This window comes from Chelonoidis abingdonii, chromosome 4 (genome assembly GCF_003597395.2).
Source record: "Chelonoidis abingdonii isolate Lonesome George chromosome 4, CheloAbing_2.0, whole genome shotgun sequence".
NCBI lineage: Eukaryota > Metazoa > Chordata > Testudines > Testudinidae > Chelonoidis > Chelonoidis abingdonii.
Genome location: NC_133772.1, coordinates 120237907 through 120261691, shown reverse-complemented (window position 1 = coordinate 120261691; position 23785 = coordinate 120237907). Strand labels below are relative to the sequence as shown.

General features: G+C 39.0%; 1 protein-coding gene across 2 annotated transcripts in view; it reads left to right on the top strand.

Annotated features, from left to right (window-relative positions):
- The window catches only part of EML5 (EMAP like 5), a 328115-nt gene that overhangs the window by 105302 nt on the left and 199028 nt on the right, over positions 1-23785 (top strand). For both annotated transcript variants that reach the window (XM_075065608.1, XM_075065607.1), the window contains exons 6-7: positions 15558-15693; positions 23134-23335. In XM_075065608.1, coding sequence (XP_074921709.1) covers positions 15558-15693; positions 23134-23335 — 338 coding nt within the window. The remainder of the gene's footprint in view (positions 1-15557; positions 15694-23133; positions 23336-23785) is intronic.

The window sequence follows — 23785 nt, the reverse complement described above, 5'->3', positions numbered from 1 at the left end:
TGTCTTGGTGTAACTGTTGGACACATCATGGACGATTGCCCAATCTATATTCATCCTGGAGGCGTCACAGTCATTCACATGGCTACCTCATTTGCTCTTAACTCAGATACCTTAAGATTCAACTGTAGTCACACTGTTTCTTTCAGTGTTCCACTGTTGCCATATGAAAGAAGATGATTTAACATGGCAAACAGAGGACAATCCCAACCAAAAATATATATGCCTGGTGCTTCCGAGGAGCTAATTTCCCAGTGCTCAAGAAAATTGAGTGAAATTGTTTCAGAGAAAAGAATTAGACTGAAAATTGGGAATATTTAAAGAAGAATATATTAGATGATCAAAAATCCATGATTCTGCAATGAAGGAGGATGACAACTGTGGCTAAAAGCCCATCCCATTTCAGTGAAGTTAAGGCACCAATTAAAAATTAAAAAGCATTATAGAAAAATGGGCAAATAGGTAGCAATTGATATAAATTAGAAGTTATGAAGTGCAGAAAATTGATAAGGAAAGCTAAAGACATCAGGGAAAATCCAAGGCTGGCAGGGCTAAAGACAAGAAGAAGGATTTTTAAAAATGTATCAGGAACAGAAGAGATTCTAACAATAGTAGGGACCCATTACTAGATGGAGATGGTAAAACTGTTAATAATGAAGCAGAAAAGGCAGAAGTGTTCAGTAAATATTTCTGTTCTGTATGCAGAAAGAAGCAAGATGATGGACTCATTATTTGAGGATATTTAAAGTACTTTCTAGGCTGTTACTAACTGAGGAGGAAGTTAGAAACATCAACTAGGGATAAACATTTTAAAATCAGCAGGCCCAGATAACTTGCACCCAGAGGTCCTAAAAGAGTTATCTGAAGAGATCTCTGAACCAATTATAAGATTTATTAAAAATTAGAATACTGGGGAAATTTCAGAGGACTAGAAGAGTGTTGTGCCAATATTCAAAAAGGACAAACTGGATAAACCAGATAACTACAGGCTGGTAAACCTGACATCGGTCCTTGGCAAAATAATGGAAAAAGCTGATTATGGGATTCAGGTCATAAGAACTGTAGTATAGGAATACAATTAATGCCAGTTAACCTGGTTTTATGGAAAACAGGTCTTTTAAACAAACTTGATTTCAATTTTTGATATAGGTAACTGGATATATATAGTTATAGATATACATACTTAGACTTTTGTAAGGTGCTTGACTCAGTACTATGTGAACCTTGATTTAAAAACTGGTACTATATAATATCAGTAGAGCACATGTTAAAATGATTAAGAACAGATCTCAAAAAATAGTTGTCAGTGGTGAAACATTATTGAATGGAAGTGTTTCTAGTGGGGTTATGCAAGAGTGGTACTAGGCCTGATGCTATTCAACATTTTCATCAATGAGCTGGAAGTAAACATAAAATCACTACATCATTTATAAATTATAACAGCAAAAATTGGTGCAATGATAAATAATGGAGAAGACAGGGAAATCATACAAACAAAAAGTGCTTTATTATAGCCAAATGCAGTTATACGTCTAGGAACAAGGAATGCAGGCCATGCACGTAGAATGGGGGACTTTATCTTGGAAAGCAGTGACTTTGAAAATGATTTAGGGATTATAATCCATGAGTAACTGAATATAAGCTCTCAAGAAGCTAGGAGGAGAATTGCAGAGTGCTGAGAATAAATGAGCAGGAGGGAATGCAGGTGAGGATTAGAGAGCTAAATTTATTGGGAACAGGGGAGGAAAGGGTGGGTAAGAGATGGAACTGATTAGGGGTTTGAGAGGGAAGGCATCAGCAGGAGGGGCAAAGAGCTAAATGGGGAAAGAAGACAAGGAGATATACAAACACACATTGGTAACGCTTCAGGAGCTTAGTCATAGATGGTAGATCTGATACAGGAAAATTAACACTAAAACCATTAACCAAAAAAAGTATCAAAGTATCAAAAAACTGTGTCAGTAGAAAGTTCTTAGTTGCAGCGTTTTTATGAATTTCAAACCCTTTATCGATACATATGAATGTGTAGTAAACTATATGATATATTATTTAAAACAAACAAAATACCACTCTATATTTTAAAGACTATTGCATACTGTGGTTGAACTTTGCACAGTAAGTGTACATCAGATGCCTTCTCAATAGCTGAATAATTTATTTTGGGATACGCTTTCAGAGGTGAATATTAAAGTTGTATGGATTGATGCCAGAGGCTATGGTTAAATAACAGGCACCCAGGCATCATGCCTCCATGGTGGTATACTGAGCTTTAATTAAATATAGATGGAAACAATAATTTAAATGAATGTTTTAAAGCTGGTCTTGTGGGCCAATACAGTTTGTCACCCAGAGGTTTGTTTCTGTTGGACTGGCTAATTATGATTCAAACTACATTGATCTACATTTATAGTGTAAATATATAGGTAAATGCTTAATTATTTTTAGATTTCTATAGTGAAATGCACTCCTTTCACATGTCTTGGAACACATTTCCACAATATAATAAAACTTGGAGAGAACTTTTTTTTTTATTCTTTCAAGTTAAAAGTTAACAATGACATTCCCCAGAAAAAAACCACTCCCTAGCCTCACCAACTTTCATTCATGAAAATGCTTTAGAAAAGAGTTGGGCTTTGTACTAGCCTGAAGGTGAACCAATTTGGGCTTTGCTGTACAAGTAAAGGGAGTGAATTCCAGAGTCAGTGGCTTCCGATGGGAATTTGCTTCCCCCAGACTGCTGCAGGGGGGAACAGTTAGCTGAAATGTTATAGCTGATGTCAACTGTTGCGCAGGACATAAGTGGGAGGGAGAGGCAATATCTTATATAGTCAGGACCTAGTTCATATATGGTTTTATAGATCAGTGTCTATGCTTTGAAAACGGAAAAGGGAAGCCACTGCTGTTCTTGTGGAACTAGTGTACTATGTTTAGTTTTCCAGTACAACTTAATAGGTGGGCAGTTACATCTTGCACATGCTTTCAACATGATCTTTCAAGCATGGCCTTAATTAGAGCTAATCCAATGTAGAAATTGCATAGGCGGGACTATTATGGTGAGGTCTGGAGCTTACGCAAAATGGACATCATTGATTTTTGCCCACTGAGACAAGCTCAGATTCTAGAAGCACCAGGAGATCTGAGAGTACCTCAACACTGCAAACTTCTTGAGCCTAGTCACGGGAAGAAATAGTCTCTCTGCCCTACCCCTAACAATCCTTCTCCATCTCCCAAATATCAGCTTTGCTGTGTCCAGCTACTTTGCTTCAGCCAGTTTGCTCTCATTCCATCCTCTTTCTCAGTTTAACTTTGTGACCTTGGTCATTAATAAAAATATTAAAGCAGATTGTGCCCTAGACTGATCCTTGAGGAACTGCCTACAGTTTGATAATTCACCTTTTAGTACAACCCATTGCCTTTTCCCCTTAGCCAGTTTCTTATCCACCTTACAGTTCTTGTACTAATCCCTATTTTCTCTTACCTAACTAATAATTTTCTGTGTGGTACCGTGTCAAATGCTTTACTAAAATCCCAGTAGATTAAATGTACTGCATTTTCCTCCTCTTAAAAAAATCAGTTATCTTTTCAAAGAAGGGTATCAGATTAGTCTGCAGTGATCTACTTTTGGTAAACCCATGTTGCATCATATTCTCTTTTTCTCATTTGCCTCCATGAATTTAATTATTCTTTCCTAAATAATTTGTTCTAAAGCCTTTTGTACTCATGAGGTCAGACTGCCGGATCATTTCCCCCTGACACTGTCTTAGGTATAGGTCTTCAGTTAAACAATATCACTCCCAAATAAATGGATTTATTAAAAATCCTTGTTTGGAAGATTCCTTCATGGAGAATAGGTCCATCAATGGCTATTAGCCAGGATGGGCACGGATAGTGTTCCTAGCCTTTGTTTGCTGGGAATGGGCGACAGGGGATGGATCACTTGATGATTACCTGTTCTGTTCATTTCCTCTGGGGCACCTGCCATTGACCACTGTCAGAAGACCGGATACTGGGCTAGATGGACCTTAGGTCTGACCCAGTCTTGCTGTTGTTATGTACTGGACTAGCAATCTCATGCACCATTTTATTTCAATATTCTAGAATGGAAATTATCTGTTCCCCCTATTTGAGTGCATTAAGCTGTTCAAGTTTTTCTTCCATCTCAAATGTGGTAATTTCCATTTCCATCACTCATTTCCATCAGCCATCCTGCCTTTACACACATATTCCATATTAGCATCCTTATTGAAAACTGAGGCAAAGTATTCATTGAGTTTTTAAGCCATACCTAGATTATCTCTAATCTCCTCCCCATCCACAGTGAAGAGTGGCCCAACTCCATCTTCCCTTTTTCTCTTTTTATTTATATAACTAAAAAACCTTCTCTTATTATTTATTTTAAGTTCCTTGGCAAGAGCTAATTCATCGTGACTTTTAGCAATTCTCATTTTGTTCCTACATTTTCTAACCTCCATGATGTAGCTTTCTTTGCTAATGAATTCTTTTTCCATTTCTTGTAGACTCTCTGTTTACTCCTAGTAACTTTTTAAGGTGATTATTCATCCAGCTTGGTTCAGTGCCTTTCCCTACAAGTTTTTTCCCCTTGTTTGGGGTGCAACATAATTTTTGTATTCTTGATTGACAGAAATTCCAATCCTCCTCCGCATTTAAGCCTTTGAGCTATTCATTCCAGTTGACTTCTTTAATTCCCTTTAAGTCCCTTTTGAAATAAACAACCATGATTGATTACCTTTTTTGGTTATTCTTCTCTTTAATTTAAGCTGAGTCAAATCACAATCACTCGATCAAAGGTTATTTCCTATGATCATGTGTTCTGTGATGGCCTCACTACTTATCAAAACCAAGTCACTGCATAGGAGCTTTCCCCCTCTTATGTTCACTAACCATGAAGGGCATGAATCTAAACTGCAGATGAAAGATCCCTCAATACATACAGGACTTTAATGATTGTGCCTCCTGCCAAAACTCCTTAAAACTCAGTATGTCCTCCTCAAGATCTGGGTCTCTCTGTGAAATGGAAGACAGATTAATCTTGGATATATTTGATCTTATTTCCAAAGCATGTATCCAGTTTCTCACAGTACAAAAGATCTGATTCTTTTTCTAACCATAAATATAAAGAGTTTCCAAGATATACCTCCCCTCCAGAAACCACGACTAGAGAGCAAAGTCCTGCTACTTTCGTGCCAGAACTATTCTTCCCTCAGTCACCAACACATGAGGTCTCTGGACCAGTTAGAAACATGGAATTTGAAATGATTCAGTTCAAGAAAAAGGAAATACTCTAACTCCATTATCTAGGTTTTTCTCTAAAAAGAGCTCTTGGAGTTTTGAACACAGCAGAATTTTGGTAGAATTTAATCTGTAGTACAGAACTAAACATCTAAAACTAAATATGCAAAAATCCCTCAAGCTTTGGATTTGCTCTGTAATGGCTGAAAGTTAATGCAGTGAAAAAAGCACACATTTGAATCAGTCACCTGAAGATGTAGATAGAATTACCTCACCATTGAAATTGACAGGAGTTATACGACCTGATCTGCTTAATTGCTTCTGAATATTTCATTAGGTGCCTATTTGCATATTTAGGTATTTAAATACTTCTGAAAATCTGGCCCAGTGTCAATTGCCAGTATCCTGGGAGTGAATATTATGCCCAATTTAATCTAATCAGAAATGAATTTTAAAAGATTCCTGAGATCCTCACTTTATCTTTGAAGTCACTGGATCCTGATTGTTTTTGGCCCTTTAGTGGTATTTACTAGTTTCCCTGTGAAAGCATAGAATTAGCTAAAATTTTGACACTTATTTCTTATCTCCTCAGGGTAGCAATATTTTCTTTAGTTGCAGGCAGGCAGGCAGAAAGAACCTCCAAGCTCAATCCATATCCTGATGAATTTTTAACCTAGCCTCAGTATTAGTATGTCCAGGAAGTTCTCACATGCCTTAATAGTGGGTACTAATTTTTATAAAAGCCAATATTTATTTCTTTTTTTCAATCATTAAAAGAACAGTCTAGTCAAATTTGACCCAAAAGCTAGTTTTAGCTGTGAAAACTGGTTCATACTTGGGGACCATATGCTGGATTACAGGACCCAGACCCAGAAAGAAGCAATAACTATTGGAACTGTATGTTTGCCCGTCACTCAAAACAGAAAATTCCCTACTTAGTCATAAAAGGCCTGCAGCTGTTACTGTGCCCAGTTCTTCCTTCTATTATAGGCAGTAGCGTGATGGGTTCCCCCTGGGGTGCTACCTGGAACTGGGGTACCACTGAGCCCTCTGACCCACCAGCCTGGGCTTCCTCTCACACTGTGCTGCTGTTTAAAAGCTGCAAAGGCCTCCAAGCTTGCACTTTCAACAGCATTTACACAGGTAGGGACACACCCAGCTGCAGTTACATGCAGGTTCTCTAACCATCAACCCACCAGCCTAGGACCCCAGAGCAGTACAATCCTGGCCTGGTCAAATCTGGCCAGTGTATGGGTTTAATACCTGGTCTGCCTCTCCCTCGAAGTGAAGAGGACCATGCACACTTGTGGTAACCAAGCTGAGATTTTCCCCCAGGCACCTTAGTCAAATGCACACAGGTTTGGATTAAAATATAAAATAAAATTTATTAACTACAAAAAGAAAGATTTTAAGTGATTATAAGTAAAAGCAAACAGATCGAAGCAGATTACCTAGCAGATAAACAAAACCGCAAACTGAGCTTAACATACTAGATAGGTAGGATATGAATTAGCAAATTCTCACCCTGAGTGATAACCAAGCTAGCAGATTCGTAAGGCACAAACTGCCTTTGCTTTGCAGTTTGGGTTTCCCAGGTTTTCATACACATAAAGAACCCCTTTAGCCTGAGACCATCACTTCCCCTAGTTCAGTCTTTGCTTCTCAGATATTTCCATGTATGTTGTTGTGAGGAGAGTGAAGTACCATCATGATGTCATTTCCCACCTTTATATCTTCTTTCCACTTGCTGGAAAACTCTTTTGCTGTGACCTGGGTCAAACAGTTCCCATTGTGTAGTGCTATCTCTGAGAGGTTTCTATTGTACACAGTTCCTGGAGTAATCCTTGTGCTTGTGTGCATTTCATCAATAAGACATTAACATTGTTTGGCCTTTTTACTGTTGTACTTGAAAGGCTGCTTGTGGGTGTTTTCAATCTCACAACATGTTTCAGTAACACATACATAGCCAAACTTCATAACTTCACATACGATGATAGCACATGCAATCCAATGAGATATTAATGTCTAGCAGATCAAGACTTTTAGAATAATACCTTACAAGGCATACTTTGTGCAAAACATATCCTAATTATATTGACAGTGGTGAATAAGGTGGTGCCAGGTGGTGTCACCTTTGATTGTTACTTTTGTTTGCTTGTATGTGTTTAAACATTTAAAAAATAGAGAGAAAGTAAAATTTTAAAGGCTCTTAAGTGACTTAGGAACCTAAATGCTACACATATTTGAAAATGGAATTTAAGTTCCTAAGCGACTGAGTCACTTTTGAAAATGACTTTTGAATCAATAAGATCAGGACTCTTGGCAAAAAAAAATAATCAGGATTAGATACAATATATTAGGCAGCTGTGTTGTATTTATCTTTATTTCAATATTGGATATACCAGTCATGCTTTTTTCATAGAATCATAGAAGATTAGGGTTAGAAGAGACCTCAAGAGGTCATCTAGTCCAACCCCCTGCTCAAAGCAGGACCAACACCAGTTAAATCATCCCAGCTAGGGCTTTGTCAAGCTGCTCTTTAAAAACCTCTAAGGAAGAAGATTCTACCAGCTCCCTAGGTAACCCATTCCAGTGCTTCACCACCCTCCTAGTGAAATAGTGTTTCCTAATATCCAACCTAGACCTCCCCCACTGCAACTTGAGACCATTGCTCCTTGTTCTTCATCTGCCACCACTGAGAACACGTGAGCTCCATCCTCTTTGGAACCCCCGCTTCAGGTAGTTGAAGGCTGTTATCAAATCCCCCCTCACTCTTCTCTTCTGCAGACTAAACAAGTCCAGTTTCCTCAGGCTTTCCTTGTAAGTCATGTACCCCAGCCCCCTGATCATTTTCGTTGCTCTGTTTGACTTTTTGCCGAATTACCTAAAAGAGCAGACTAATGGCAACTAAAGCCCTGATCCAAACTCCAGTAAAGTAGTGGAAGTCTTTCTATTTATATTTGCTGAGGTTAGACGAAGTCCTAAGGCAAAAGAGTGTGAAACTAAACTTGTTTTAGGTATAAGAAGCAGCAGCATTATGATCGTCAGCATCAGGATGAAAGTAATATTTTAGCAATTCTCTCAACTACTGAATATCAGCAAACACATTAATTCTACTGTTTTTTGAGATAGGTAGGTAGTAAATAGGCAAAAATCCCATTCAATCAAAGTCTGTAGTCCACATCATTAAACCAGTTCTACTCTACTGGTGTGTCTACCTGAGAAATTTGCTCCAGTTAATTTAAATTGATGTAATTGGAAGAAAATATAAAATCACTGTTGGTAAAGTTTGCAGATGACACACAAATTTGTGGAGTGGTAAACAGTGATAAATAATGACTGACACATCAGTTCCACAGACTGATCTGGATCTAATGATAGACTGGGCTCACTTGAACAACATGCATTTTAATGCAGCCAAATTCAGGGTCAGACCCCTAGGACTTATCCATACTTACAGTGCTGCAGCCACAAGCTGTGCCACTGTAGCACTTAGTGAAGATGCTACCTGCACTGACGGGAGGGCTTCTCCCATTGATGTAGGTACTTCACCTCCCTGAGAGGCAGTAGCTGTGTCGGTGGGAGAAGTCTTCCCATCGACATTGTGCTGTCTACACTGGAAGTTCAATCAGTATAACTGTGTCATCCCTGAGTTATACCAAAGTTATACCAAAGTAATAGTAGTATAGTGTAGACCATCTCCTAGAAACAAAGAATGTAGGTTACACTTATAGAATAGAGGGTTGTATTCTGGAAAGCATTTACTGTGAAAGGAGCCTAGTGGTCATGGTGGATAAACATCTGAATGTGAGCTTTTCGTATAATGCGGTGGCTAAGAAAGCCAATGCAATCCTTTGGGCTCTATAAGCAGTAGACTGTCAAGTAAAAGTAGAAAGATGTTATTACCACTGTATGCAGAATTACTGAGACAATTACTGGAATACTGCGTTCAATTCTGGTGTCCACAGGTTCAAAAGGGTGTTGTACAACTGGAAAGAGATTTTTTAAAAAAAAAAGTTACAAGAGTGATATGAGTTCTGGAAAACCTGTCTGACGCTGAGAGACTTAAGAAGCTCAGAGTCCTGTGGCACCTTATAGACTAACAGACATATTGGAGCATGAGTTTTCATGGGTGAATACCCACTTCGTTGGTGCATCCGACGAAGTGAATATTAACCCACGAAAGTTCATGCTCCAATACATCTGTTAGTCTATAAGGTGCCACAGGACTCTTTGCTGCTTTTACAGATCCAGACTAACACAGCTACCCCTCTGATACTTAAGAAGCTCAATCTATTTAAACGGGTTCTCGCACATTTTTTGGTGGCCTCAGAGTGTGGCCACCAACTTTTACTGGTGAGCGTATTGACAGTTTTTTCCTAAAATACTTAATTAACTGTAGATAAAACAAAAAAAATGCATGTATACACATCCAGATCATTGCAATTTATGTATGTAGGGTTTTTTTGCAGGCTCAATGATAAAAGTAATGCTGTGAAAAGCGATATTTGCGTGTTTGTTAATATCACTTTTATAGCAAGTATCCAATAGAAGGTTAAAAGTTGACTTTATCACAGTCTATAAGTATCTTCATGGGGAGAAGATTACTGATATTAGAAGCCTCTTTAATTTAGCAAACAAAGTCATAAGAGGATATACTGGCCGGAAGCTGAAACTAGACAAAATCAGACTAAGAAATAAGACAGATTTTTAACAAGGAGAGTGATTAACCACTGGAATAATTTACCTATGGATGTGGTGGATTATCTCTCACTTAAAGTGTTTAAATCAAGATTAGATAGCGTTGTAAAAGAGATACTGTAGCTCAACCAGAAGTTATGGACTCGATGCAGTAATTACTGAGAGAAGTTCTATGGCCTGTATTATGTAGGAGTTCAGACCAGAGTAGGGTGACCAGATGGCAAATGTGAAAAATCTGGACAGGGGGTGGGGTGTAATTGGTGCCTATATAAGGAAAAGCCCCAAATATCAGGACTGTCCCTATAAAATTGGGACATCTGGTCACCCTAGACCAGATTATCATAGTTGTCCCTTCTGATCTTAAAATATATGAAATTTGAAAACGGTGAAACCTCTATTTCAGTTTAAGAATGACTTATTTAGTTTAGCTTAATCATATTCCTTATCAATTTAAACTAAACCAGTATAAACCAGAATAAGGGTATTCACACAGAGGTTTGCTCTGGTTTAACTAAATCAGTTTAAATTCATACCTTAAGTTAAACTAGTTCAATTTTCTCATGTGGACAAGGCCCAAGTACTGATTTAGGACAGCACTTAATCACGTTACAGTTAAACTAGTGGAAGGTAAGTATATATCTTTAAGTATGTGCTTAAATACCATCCTGAAGTTGAAGTGCGAAGGTTGTGGATCTCTCGAGACATCTAGATAGAGTTGTGTGTAGTGCTGGGGAGGAGCTGGTGGTCATGGTACATGTAGGTACCAGTGATATAGGGAAGGATAGGAGAGAGGTCCTGGAGGCCAAATTTAGGCTAGGTAAGAGACTGAGTTCCAGAACCTCCATGGTAGCATTCTCTGAGATGCTCCGAGTTCCACGGGCAGGGCCAGTTAGACAGGCAGAACTGCAGTCTCAATGTGTGGATGAGATGATGGTATAGGGAAGAGGGGGTTAGATTTATTAGGAACTGGGGAAACTTTAGGGAAAGGGGGAGCCTATACCAGACGGATGGTCTCCACCTAACCAAAATGGAACCAGATTGCTGGCACTTAACATTAAAAAGATCATAGAGCAGTTTTCAGACTAAGGGTGGGGGGAAAGCCGACTGGTGCGGAGGAGCACATGGTTCAGATATCCCTTAGGGGAAGATCTATTAATAGAGAATCTCTGTGTCCTAGTGAGGATGAGAGGATAGAAAATGATAAAATACAGGGAGGGTCTGATCAGAAACAGGCAAATAAAAAAGAGTCCCATTCAATTACATCGTGTAATGGCAGACAGCTAAAAGGAGACAATTTTTTAAAGTGCTTATTTTCCAGTGCTAGAAGTCTAAATAAGATGGATAAACTAGAGTGCCTCGTATTAAATGAGGATATTGATACAATAGGCATCACAGAAACTTGGTGGAATGAGGATATTCAATGGGATACAGTAATACCAGGGTACAAAATATATCGGAAGGACAAAATAGGTCATGCTGGTGCGGGAGTGGCATTATATGTGAAAGAAAGCTTAGAATCAAATGAAGTAAAAATCATAAATGAATCAAACTGTACCATAGAATCTCTATGGCTAAAGAAATTCCATGCTCTAATAATAAGAATACAGCTGTAAGGTTATACTGATACACTCTCCCACAGTATTCTTGCCAGCAAGTTAAAGAAGTATGAGCTGGATGATTGGACTATAAGGTGGATAGAAAGATGGCTAGATTGTCAGGCTCAACGGGAGTGATCAACGGCTCCATGTCTAGTTGGCAGCCGGTTTCAAGTGGAGTGCCCCAAGGGTCGGTCCTGGGTCCGGTTTTGTTCAATATCTTCATTAATGATCTGGAGGATGGCATGGACTGCACTCTCAGCAAGTTTGCAGATGACACTAAACTGGAGGAGTGGTAGATACGCTGGAGGGTAGGGATAGGATGCAGAGGGACCTAGACAAATTAAAGGACTGGGCCAAAAGAAACCTGATGAGGTTCAACAAGAGTCCTGCACTTACGACGGAAGAATCCCATTCACTGTTACAGACTAGGGACCGAATGGCTAGGAAGCAGTTCTGCAGAAAAGGACCTAGGGTACACTGGGACAAAGCTGGATATGAGCACAGTGGTGTCCTTGTTACCAAAAAGGGCTACTGGCATTTTGGGCTGTATAAGTAGGGGCATTGGCCAGGCAGACTGAAGGATGTGATCATTCCCCTTCTATTCGACATTGGTGAGGCCTCATCTGGAGTACTGTGTCCAGTTTTGGGCCCCACACTACAAGAAGGATGTGGAAAAATTGGAAAGAGTCCAGCGGAGGGCAACAAAAATGATTAGGGGTCTGAAGCACATGACTTATGAGGAGAGGTTGATGGAACTGGGATTGTTTAGTCTGCAGAAGGGAAGAATGAGGGGGGATTTGATAGCTGCTTTCAACTACCTGAAAGGGAGTTCCAAAGAGGATGGATCTAGACTGTTCTCAGTGGTATCTGGTGACAGAACAAGGAGTAATGGTCTCAAGTTGCAGTGGGGGAGGTTTAAGTTGAATATTAGGAAAAACTTTTTCACTCACAGAGTAGTGAAGTACTGGAGTGGGTTACCTAGGGAGGTAGTGGAATCCCCTTCCTTATAGGTTTATAAGGTCAGGCTGGACAAAGCCCTGGCTGGGATGATTTAGTTGGGAATTGGTCCTGCTTTGAGCAGGGAGTTGGACTAGATGACCTCCTGATAGTCTATGATTCTATGATTCCCGACCATCTGACCAGGATCGTGATAGTGACTGTGAAATGCTCAGGGAGGTTAGAGAGGCTATTAAAATAAAAAACTCAATAATAATAATAATGGGGGATTTCAGTTATCCCCATATTGACTAGGTACATGTCACCTCAGGACGGGATACAGAGATGAAGTTTCTTGACACCTTAAATGATTGCTTCTTGGAGCAGCTGGTCCTGGAACCCACCAGAGGAGAGGCAATTCTTGATTTAGTCCTAAGTGGAGCACAGGATCTGGTCCAAGAGGTGAATATAGCTGGACTGCTTGGTAATAGTGACCATAATATAATTAAATTTAATATCCCTGTGGCAGGGAAAACACCACAGTGGCCCAACATCATAGCATTTAATTTCAGAAAGGAGAACTATGCAAAAATGAGGAGATTAAACAGAAATGAAAGGGAACAGTGCCAAAAGTGAAATCTCTGCAAGCTGTGTGGAAACTTTTTAAAGACACCATTATAGAGGCTCAACTTAAATGTATACCCCAAATTAAAAAACATAGTAAGAGAACTAAAAAAGAGTCATCGTGGCTAAACAACAAAGTAAAAGACGCAGTGAGAGGCAAAAAGGCATCCTTTAAAAAGTGGAAGTTAAATCTTAGTGAGGAAAATAGAAAGGAGGATAAACACTGACGAATGAAGTGTAAAAATACAATTAGGAAGGCCAAAAAAGAATTTGAGGAACAGTTAGCCAAAGACTCAAAAAGTAATAGCAATTTTTTTTAAAGTACATCAGAAGCAGGAACCCTGCTAAACAACCAGTGGGGCCATTGGACGATCAAGGTGCTAAATGAGCACTCAAGGACAATAAGGCCATTGGGGAGAAACTAAATGAATTCTCTGCATCGGTCTTCATGGTTGAGGATGTGAGGGAGAGTCCCAACCCTGAGCCATTCTTTTTAGGTGACAGATCTGAGGAACTGACCCAGATTGAGGTATCATTAGGGGAGGTTTTGGAACAAATTGATAAATTAAACGGCAGTAAGTCTCCAGGACCAAATAGTATTCACCCAAGAGTTCTGAAAGAACTCAAATGTGAAATTGCAGGACTATTAACTGTAGTCTGTAACCTATCATTTAAATCAGCTTCTGTAGCAAATGACTGGAGGATAGCTAATGTGACACCAATTTTTTAAAAGGGCTCCAGAGGTGACCCTGGCAATGACAGGCCACTTCAGTACTGGGCAAATTGGTTGAAATTATCGTAAAGAACAAAATTGTCAGACACATAGATGAACATAATTTGTTGGGAAATAGTCAACATGTTTTTTGTAAAAGGAAATCATGCCTCACCAATCTACTAGAATTCTTTGAGGGAGTCAACAAGTATGTGTACGAAGGAGATCCAGTGGGTATAGTGTACTTAGATTTTCATAAAGCCTTTGACAAGTCCCTCACAAAAGGTTCTTACACACAGTAAGCTGCCATGGGTAAGAAGGAAGATGCTCTCATGGGTTGGTAACTGGTTAAAAGATAGGAAACAAAAGGGTAAATATAAATGGTCAGGTTTCAGAATGGAGAGAGGTAAATAGTGGTGTCTCCCAGGGGTCTGTTCTGGGGCCAGTCCTATTCAACTTATTCATAAATGATCTGGAAAAAGGAGTAAACAGTGAGGTGGCAAAATTTGCAGATGATACAAAATTACTAAAGATAGTAACTAAAAAGAAGAGCTACAAAAGGATCTCTCAAAACTGGGTGACTGGACAAGAAAATGGCAGATGAAATTTAATGTTGATAAATGCAAAATAATGCACTTTGGAAAGCATAATCCCAACTATGCATGTAAAATGATGGGGTCTAAATTAGCTGTTGCCATTCAAGAAAGAGATCTTGGAGTCATTGTGGATAGTTCTCTGAAAACATCCACTCACTATTCAGCAGCAGTCAAAAAAGTGAACAGAATGTTGAACATCATTAAGAAAGAGATAGAAAATATCATATTGCCTCTATATAAATCCATGGTATGCCCCACAACTTGAATACTGTGTGCAGACGTGGTTGCCCCATCTCAAAAGAGATCTATTGGAATTGGAAAAGGTTCAGAAAAGGGAAACAAAAATTATTAGGGATATGGAACGGCTTGCATATGAGAAGAGATTAATAAGACTGTGACTTCACCTTGGAAAAGAGACGGCTAAGAGGAGATATGATTGAGGTCTATAAAATCATGACTGGTGTAGAGAAACTAGATAAGGAAGTGTTGTTTACTATTTCTCATAATACAAGAACTAGGGGTCACCAAATGAAATTAATAGGCAGCAAGTTTAAAACAAATAAAAGGAAGTATTTCTTCACACAACACACAGACAACCTTGGAACTCCTTGCCAGAGGCTGTTGTGAAAGACAAGACCATAACAGAGTTCAAAAAAGTAGTAGGTAAATTCATGGTGAATAGGTCCATCAGTGGCTATTAGCCAGGATGGGCAGGAATGGTGTCCCTAGTGTCTGTTTGCCAGAAGCTGGGAATGAGCAACAGGGGATGGATCACTTGATGATTACCTGTTCTGTTCATTCCCTCTGGGGCACCTGGCATTGGTCACTGTCTGAAGACAGGATACTGAGCTAGATGGACCTTTGCTCTGACCCAGTAGGACCATTCTTGTGTTCTTATGAAGTGCTTTCTGTAACACTTTCAATTCCATTACAACATTGGGAGAAAATCCATAATAGTAAAAATTGTTCTTTAATTATTCCATTTATTCTGACTCAATTATAAAACGTACTTGTATAATTTATGTTGCCTTATACCATATAACAAAAGGGAAAATATTTCTATCACTATGAAGAAGAATTTTGCTTTGCATAACAGTAACTGTAAACTGTACATATTTTAAAACTTTTTTTCCTTCTTTTTAGGCAGGAATTTTCAGCATGAATGCATGTGAGGAGGGTTTTGCCACTGGTGGCAGGGATGGCTGTGTTCGTCTGTGGGATTTAAATTTTAAACCAATTACTGTGATTGATCTCAGGGAAACAGACCAGGGATATAAAGGTAAAATAGTGTTATCATTTTTTTATACCATCAAAGAGGAAGTTCTTCATAGATTGAAAATGTAATGTCTATTTAAAAAAAAGTTAATGGAAATGTTTTATAAATGTATATGTATATTAATATGAAGAATTTATTTGCACTATAAGAATTAATAATGTGCAGTTCTATAATGGCCATTCATCTGGGGATCACTAAGCACTTCAAACATTCAATAAGGCTCGCAACAGTTTTGTGAAATAGTCACAGCACGTAGCAGTAAGAGAAGTTTTCCCTCTGAGATGCAACCGCTCTTACATTGTAACACAGCAGCTTTTTCACGGTATGCAGTAACACTGTATAACAATACAGGACAGAAAATGAGGACTAGTGTACTGAAACAGAAATTTCAGAGGACATTTTGATAGTCATATTGCAACTAGCTATGCTGAAATTTGTCTAACAACAATAGCACTTATACACTCAGCACTGGTCAGACATAACCACGAAGGTGCCATATCATATGAAATAATCTCAAATCCTCAGTTTTATGACACATTGAAAAGGAGGCACCTCCTGCAATATATTTGTTTCTAATGTTGTCCTAAATATTGATTCAGTACTATCTCATGAAAAGAGTACAGACATACTGAAACATACCATCACTTTCAGCAGCACTTCTGTTGCAGCCTCTCAGCCAATTGCTGAAGCTGCTGGACCTTGTCATTTTTTACAATTATGCAAGATCCCAGTACATTGAAGGATGATTGGAGCTAGCCAAATATATTAGTATCAATAAATAACTGCTCTGATATACAGTAAAATAAACATACTATTTTTGAGCTGTAATTGACCTAGCATCCCCACTAAGATTCTGAAATATCCTGACAAGATGGGTTGTGGTCCATTTAAAATGACCTGGAGTGGACAGTCAGTTTCTCATGACTGAGACAGTTCAAGAAAAGGAAATACCACAGTTAGGGTGGCCAACTGCAGCTGCTTCACTTCCTGCCAGTCTCCTTCTTCTCTTCCCCCCAGTGGCAGAGACCAGTTACTGCAGGTAACCGGGCTTTTCGTGTCTGGTCAGCAGTGCTAACCAGACACTGGCAGGTTCCCTTTTTGACCAGAATCCTAGCAACCGTAATCAGAGTCTCTAAGCAAGAGCCAAATGTATTCAAATCTCTGCTTTCCCCCTACCTCCTTTCCAGGGGAAAGGCAGGGATTTGGACAATAGCTCTTTTTATTTATTTTTTTATTTTTTAAGGCTTTCTTTTGCTGCTTCTTCCCTTCTTTCAATCTAGCATTCAACAAAATTAAGGCTTTCAGATATCTTAAATAAGACTAGCATCCCCTGCCAGAAATTACTGAAATTTCATCAGTGGAACTTTGTGAACATGGTATTTCGTGGAAGGATGTTACAGCACAGATAAGGATACCTGTTCATATATCTCAAAGTTTTTTTTTAAAAAAATGAGGAATTTACAAGTTCACAAAAAGTTTAATATTTTGTCTTTCATTTACCATTACTCTTATGCATAGTTTGAAAGGGCCACCACTGTTTGAAATGATTGCAGAGATTAACTCCTGCTATAGACTTTGAAAGTCTACTTAGCAAATATCCTGATACCTCTATCTCAAAGAAGACCATTTTATATCTTTCCACCTGTTCGCTTTCTATCTCTAACAATTCCTTCATTAATTTGTTCACTCCTTCTCTATCTAGTGCTTTTTAAACCTATTGTTTAATTATTTCTGATACTTACTTTATGTTATGGGAGATGTCTCCAGGAATATTACTTATTATTACATCCTATAATAATGTATTAAGTTCCCATTTAAAGCCCAATCTGGGTTCCAAGTAATGTCTTTATTATTAGAGCTTTACGTTTGATTGAGAAAGAGGTAATCTAATTTCAAGTATATTTGGTAAGAATTAATGAAAGGAGTATAGTTGTTCTCTACTGTGTTTCCATCTCCAAGCCTTTGTTAACCCATTATTTCTAATATTATTCTAAAGATATGTTCCAGTGCTCTGAGTTAATTTTAAGTAGATCTGTATATTATTGAATCAATTTTAACATTAAAATTTTCTTCTATTATCTCTTCTTTTGAAAATGCAACTTATATTCAGAATAATATTACAATTGTCTCTGAACTTCAGTTCGCTATTTTCCCTTCTAAAAAACCTCTTATTAGAAATATCTTCCCTTTTTCTCCCAGTGATTTCTCTAATTCAAGTGTTATTTTCTCACTAACAAAATTACACATCTTGCTATTTTAGAAAAAGAAAAACATAAGTAGTGCCGTAGTGACTTCTGTATTGAGGTCACCAAACACTTATTGTTGTCAATTGTCTCTTGTTAAATTAAAAAAAATATTTTTTTTTTTGAAAAACTGTTTGGCCATTTTTAAGAATTAGGTAGTGATTTGCAACAAAAGCAAAATCTTGACATTTGGCAGAGGGATAGTCCTGAGACCAGAATGGCATCTTGCTGGTAGTTGTAAAAATATGCTCAGATTTGGAAGAGTTAAAATCTGCAAAAAGTTTACCTCATAATTTTCTGAATGTTCCAGCTGCCCTGCATTTGCTCCCAGGCTTCACTGAGCTTTCTAGATTGATCTGAGGCAGCCACGCAGACCTGAACTTCTGGATGGATCCTGCTGCAGGCCTTTTTGCTTCTGCTTTCCCTCATTAAAAGTCCCATTTACCTAGAGGAAAGTGCATTGAGTTGGGCACTGAGACACAGTGAATATAGGTCTCACCACTCCTATTGAGAAGTTTTAATAGTTCTGTACTCTTCAAAGCCCTTATTATTGAGGGTTTTTCATTCCCTCATCTAATTAATTTGGATGTTCAAAAGCAGAAGTAAGTATTTCTGCCACTTTTCATTTCCAAACATTCTTAAAATTGTCAAGTATCAGAGGGATAGCCTTGTTAGTCTGGATCTGTAAAAAGCAACAAAGAGTCCTGTAGCACCTTATAGACTAACAGATGTATTGGAGCATAAGCTTTCGTGGGTGAATACCCACTTCACCAGACACATTAAAATTGTTATTCTTTTATTGTTTAGTCTCTAAGGTGCTTTAGTTTACAATAGCTAGGGTGTAAATTTTACTTTGCACCAGCATGTTGCACACTAACTGGCCCAAGTGGACCTTACTGGCATGCACTAAAAGTTCCCTACTTTGTGATAATGTTACTGTTTGAAACAGGACTACATTAACACACAGTAAAGAACTTCTGGTGTGCTAGGATCCACATGGGCCCGGCCAGTTAGTGTGGGCAACATTGGTGTGCATTACAAGTTATAACTCAGCTGGTGCAGAGTAAGTTACTGTGTAGACAAGCCCTACTTCATCAAGTATACCCAGATGATTGTGTTGTCAACTTTCAGCTTTTTAATCTGGCTAAAACTCTTGTCTTCCACAAGAATCTGACTATTCCCAAAGGCTAATTTAAAGATACACTACTTCTGGTTTTCCAACTTCACAAAATGACTCTTACGTTGTATCACATAGCACCATTTTTTTTAAAAAAAGTATTTAATTTCCACCTCTAATATAATTTATTGTATCTTACCTATAAAAATGAGTTCTTAGTAGAATTTCTCTGTAAGCAAAATAGAAGTAATAATAACAGAAGCTATTGGGACGAATTATATTCTCCATGTTGGGAAAACCAGACAGAAGGCATTCTCCTTCTTTGGTACTGTGTAAACACCAGAAGATAGACATGCCCGTAGCCAGAAGAAGCCCAATCCCTTTCTGAGAGCCAGGTCACTGACAGAGACTCAGAGAAAAAAAGTCTGGTATTGAGTTTAGAAATAAGTCAGCCCTAGCTAAATGTTCCCCAATACCGCATTTGTTGTCTAGCAATGTCAAGTTGTTGCTTCTGGCACCACTTTCAGTACCACTGAGATTGACTCTATTGCCAGGACCTTTAACAGCTTTGATTTCATCTGTGGTATACACTATGCTCTTGGTACAACAACACCTCTCATTGGCCCGCTAAACCCAGGATTGTGAGTTCAATCCTTGAGGGGGCCATTTAGGGATCTGGGGCAAGAATCTGTCTGGGGCTTGGTCCTGCTTTGACCAGGGGGTTGGATTAGATGACCTCCTGAGGTCCCTTCGAACCCATATTTTATGATTCTGTATTGCAGTCAGGGACCTTCTTTCCCTCTCAGTTTTAGATTCATTGCTGTTATGGGAGGAGTTTCATTAGTATCCCATTACAGAAGGACTAGGACCTCTTCATACAAATCAAAATCTCGGTACCATCATTCTTATAGGAGCAGGTCCAGGGACAGGATGCCTTGCAGCTGGTCCCTGGCACTGTATCTGTTCCAACAGTGGCATTTTTGGAAAATCTTGTGGGGTTCCTCTGGACTCTAAGTCCTCATTGCCTATACCATGTGTCACCATGTCTCAGTGGGTCAGAACTGAGAATACCAAATTCAGGATATGCTGCTGAGAAATAGGACAGATACACCCCAAAACTGGTGATTATTTTTCATAAGGCATACCAATCCAGCAACAAAAGTAAACTTCTGTCTTGCCACACTGGCTAACAAGAAGTCAGAAATGCAGCCTTCTTAGGTATTCCAGTCCTGGATTCAACACCCAGACACTACACTTAATGATGAGTAGTTATTTAAAACCAATTTCATCAACCAAAGGGTTCTTCTGATTCCAAAGAACCAGCCACATACCCAGGTCAATATATAACTCAGATCTTACCCATTAATCATATTGTTGCCAATCCTTTAGTATCTAATATCTAAAGGTTTATTTATAAAAAGAAAGAGGTGAGAGTTAAAATTGGTTAAAGGAATCAAATACATACAATAATTGCAAGGTTCTTGAATAAGGCTTGAAGCAGTGATGAAATAAACTGCTGGCTTGTTAAGTCTCTGGTTGCTCCCAAATGATTGGAAGGTCCTCAGTCCGTTGGTTAGAATGCTCCCATTAGGATAAGTCCATAGGTCAGAGATCAGAGCAGGAAAGAGGGAAAATGGAAATGTTTCTAGGGACTTTTATAGCTTCTGCCCTGTTGAGGGAAACCTATTGTTCAAAACAAAGCCTTCAGCCCAGTTTGTGGAAAAATACAGGTAACAAGATGGCATTTAGGGTCACATGATCTAGTCACATGCCATTATTGCATGCTTTGCTGAGTCATAGCAGAGGCCATTATCCATACTCTAGAATGTTCACACGAAAGGCCATCAGGTGTAGATTAGCCTCTTCTATGGTCCATTGTGAGTTAACTGTTCTTTGATGAGCCATTCAATTTGAATAGTCCCTTCACAATATGCTGGCCAGACGGGACGAAAATTACCCTGTGGGTTATACTACTGGAGCAAACGTATTTGAAATACAAGTATGTAATCAATATTCATAATTTCAGATACAAAAAGGATACATGCATAAAAATAGGATAATCATGTTCTGCAAACCATAACTTTTCTATTGACACCTTACTTGACACACTTTGTACAAGATTTGTTGCAATTATATAACAGTGGTAGCAACAATGATCTACCTGGTTATATTTTAATCATATAACGTCACACCATGTACCAATAAATCTTCATCAAGGCAATATACTGTAACTGCTACCAATCTCAGTACCGATCCCAGTAAGCAGAGGATGTGCTTCCTTCAGTTGTTTTCTTCAGCTGACCCTTCCAGTGCAAAGATTCAGGAGACTGCAAAACAGAGGTACACTACAGTGCTTATCTACCCATTTGCTTCTCCCTGGATGCAGCCACTGTCTCTGAATGATTCTCCCCATTTTTGGATGATTAGATAACATAACAGGAACTTATAAAGTATATAGCCACCTCCCTTGGTTTTCAGGTACCACTAGTCCAGGGCAATCCACGCAAGTTAGTGGATATTTTGCATACTGTGTGTCCTTCTTGAGTGGCTTTACCTATTAACAATACCATGTTGGAGCCTACAAAAATCCTTGGGCAAACTCCCTCCTTTCTGATGCCCACTGCCAAAAGGACTGAGACAAAGCTGAAACTGGTAAAATTGCTTGTATAGTAGACACTATTGACTGAAGCCAAAATTTAAGAATTTTGACATGCCTAGAGTTAGGCACCTAAATCTATATCTGGGAAACTAAATAAAAGTGATCTGGTTTTCAGAATAGTTGGTCACCTTCAACTCCTCTCAACTCTGTGTAACTTGTGGGCACTCAACTCCACTGAAAATTAGGTTACATATTTAGGTACTAAAATATGTATACCAGTCCCCAGGCCCACCCTACTCTATATATTGTTTTCAGTAGGATCTATTTTTCACTCTTTCAACTTGATTAGCTTCTTCTGATAATCAGATGATACATTGGTTGTTGTGTTGATGATTGTGGAAGGCTACCTTGGGTAGACAAGCTTGTGAGATGAAATGACACTTTCCTTTAACTTTCTGCTTATCTGTAATTCTTATGAAAGCTAAGAATAACACATCCCGTTGATATGTCTGTTGATGTTGTTCATGTAGCCTCTGCCAGTTCTGTCAGAAACATGAGTGTGCTCTTTAATTAAAAGTTGGGCTACTTGACTCATATTCAGAATATAACTATACGTGTTAGGAATTCAGTGGATTAAAACACACACTTTTATGTGCAAATGTCAATGTGCTGGATCATGCATCTGTTATGTTAAGATTTGATTACACTTTCTTTACTCTGCTCTCCAATATGCAAGGCTCGCTCTTTCTATTAGATTTATGGCAATGCAAGAAGTGAAGGCTGGCATCCCTAAGATAGTGATGGATGTGTGGTCTGCTGTGGTAAAAAGTTTGTCCATGGCTGAAAGAGTAAGATGGTATTTATTAAGCAGGTTAATTTCTGGTTTTTTTCTTTCTTTCGGAGTTTTGACAGCTATGCAATCTATGCTGGGGTGAAAGTAACTCACAGGACTTACCTTAGTGGGGAGCTTGGAGAAGCACTTTAAATGCCAGCCCCAGTCTGGTCGCTGGAGCTGCGGGCAGGGTTTAAAGGGCTCCTCTGGGCTTCCTGCTGCGGCGGGGAACTAAAAGGAGCCCTTTAAATCCTGGCCCCAGCCCAGTCACCAGAGCTGTGGGCCGGGGCCAGGGCCGGGATTTAAAGAGCTCCTCCGAGTTCCCTACCACCTGGCCTGGGTGTCGCGGCGGGCCAGGGTCAGCATTTAAAGGGCTCCTCTGGGCTTCCCACTGCAGCAGGAAGTGCGGAGGAGGGCTTTAAATGCCAGCCCCAGCCTGGCCGCCAGAGCTGCAGGCCGGGATTTAAAGGGCTTTGGTCTCCCTGACTCAAGCCCTTTAAATCCCCGCCACAGAAGCCGATGCGGTCCGGCACGCGTACTAGCTCTTGCCAGTATGCCATACCATACCATACTGGCTTATTTTCACCTCTGTATCTATGTGAAATTTTAAGTGGTTCCTAACAAAGTGCATATACATGTATTTTTCCCATAGGTCTGTCTGTGAGAAGTGTTTGCTGGCGAGGAGACCATATTCTAGTTGGGACACAAGACAGTGAAATTTTTGAGATTGTTGTGCATGAACGCAATAAGCCTTTCCTGATCATGCAGGGGCACTGTGAAGGAGAGCTTTGGGCTCTGGCAGTCCATCCTACAAAACCGTTGGCCATGACTGGAAGTGATGACCGATCAGTCAGGTTAGCAGCAACAACAACAATCCCCCCCCCCCCCCCCTGCCCCAACAATAAAGTGACCAACAATAATACACCAAACTAAAGCTCCCCACCCAGATTATGTATAGCTTTATAGAGGAGACTTCATCTTTAGAAAAACATAATTGAAATGTAAAAATGCAAAATGATTTATGGAATGTCATATTGTGGTATTGAATCAACATAATTTATTCTTGTAACTGTAGATACTGATTACTTTGCTGATGGAGGTCCGAAAACAGTGGCAGAAATGGGTAGTTTTCAAAATGGAACTCGAGGCCTTAATTTGAACTCAAATGGTGGAAGGGATTACTTTCATAATTTCAATGATAGTAAATAAGATGAGTGCCCAAATTTTCAAACTTGGATAACTAAAGTTACACACCTAAATTTATATTTGAGTATCTAAGAAGTGATTTAAGTTTCAGAAGTGCT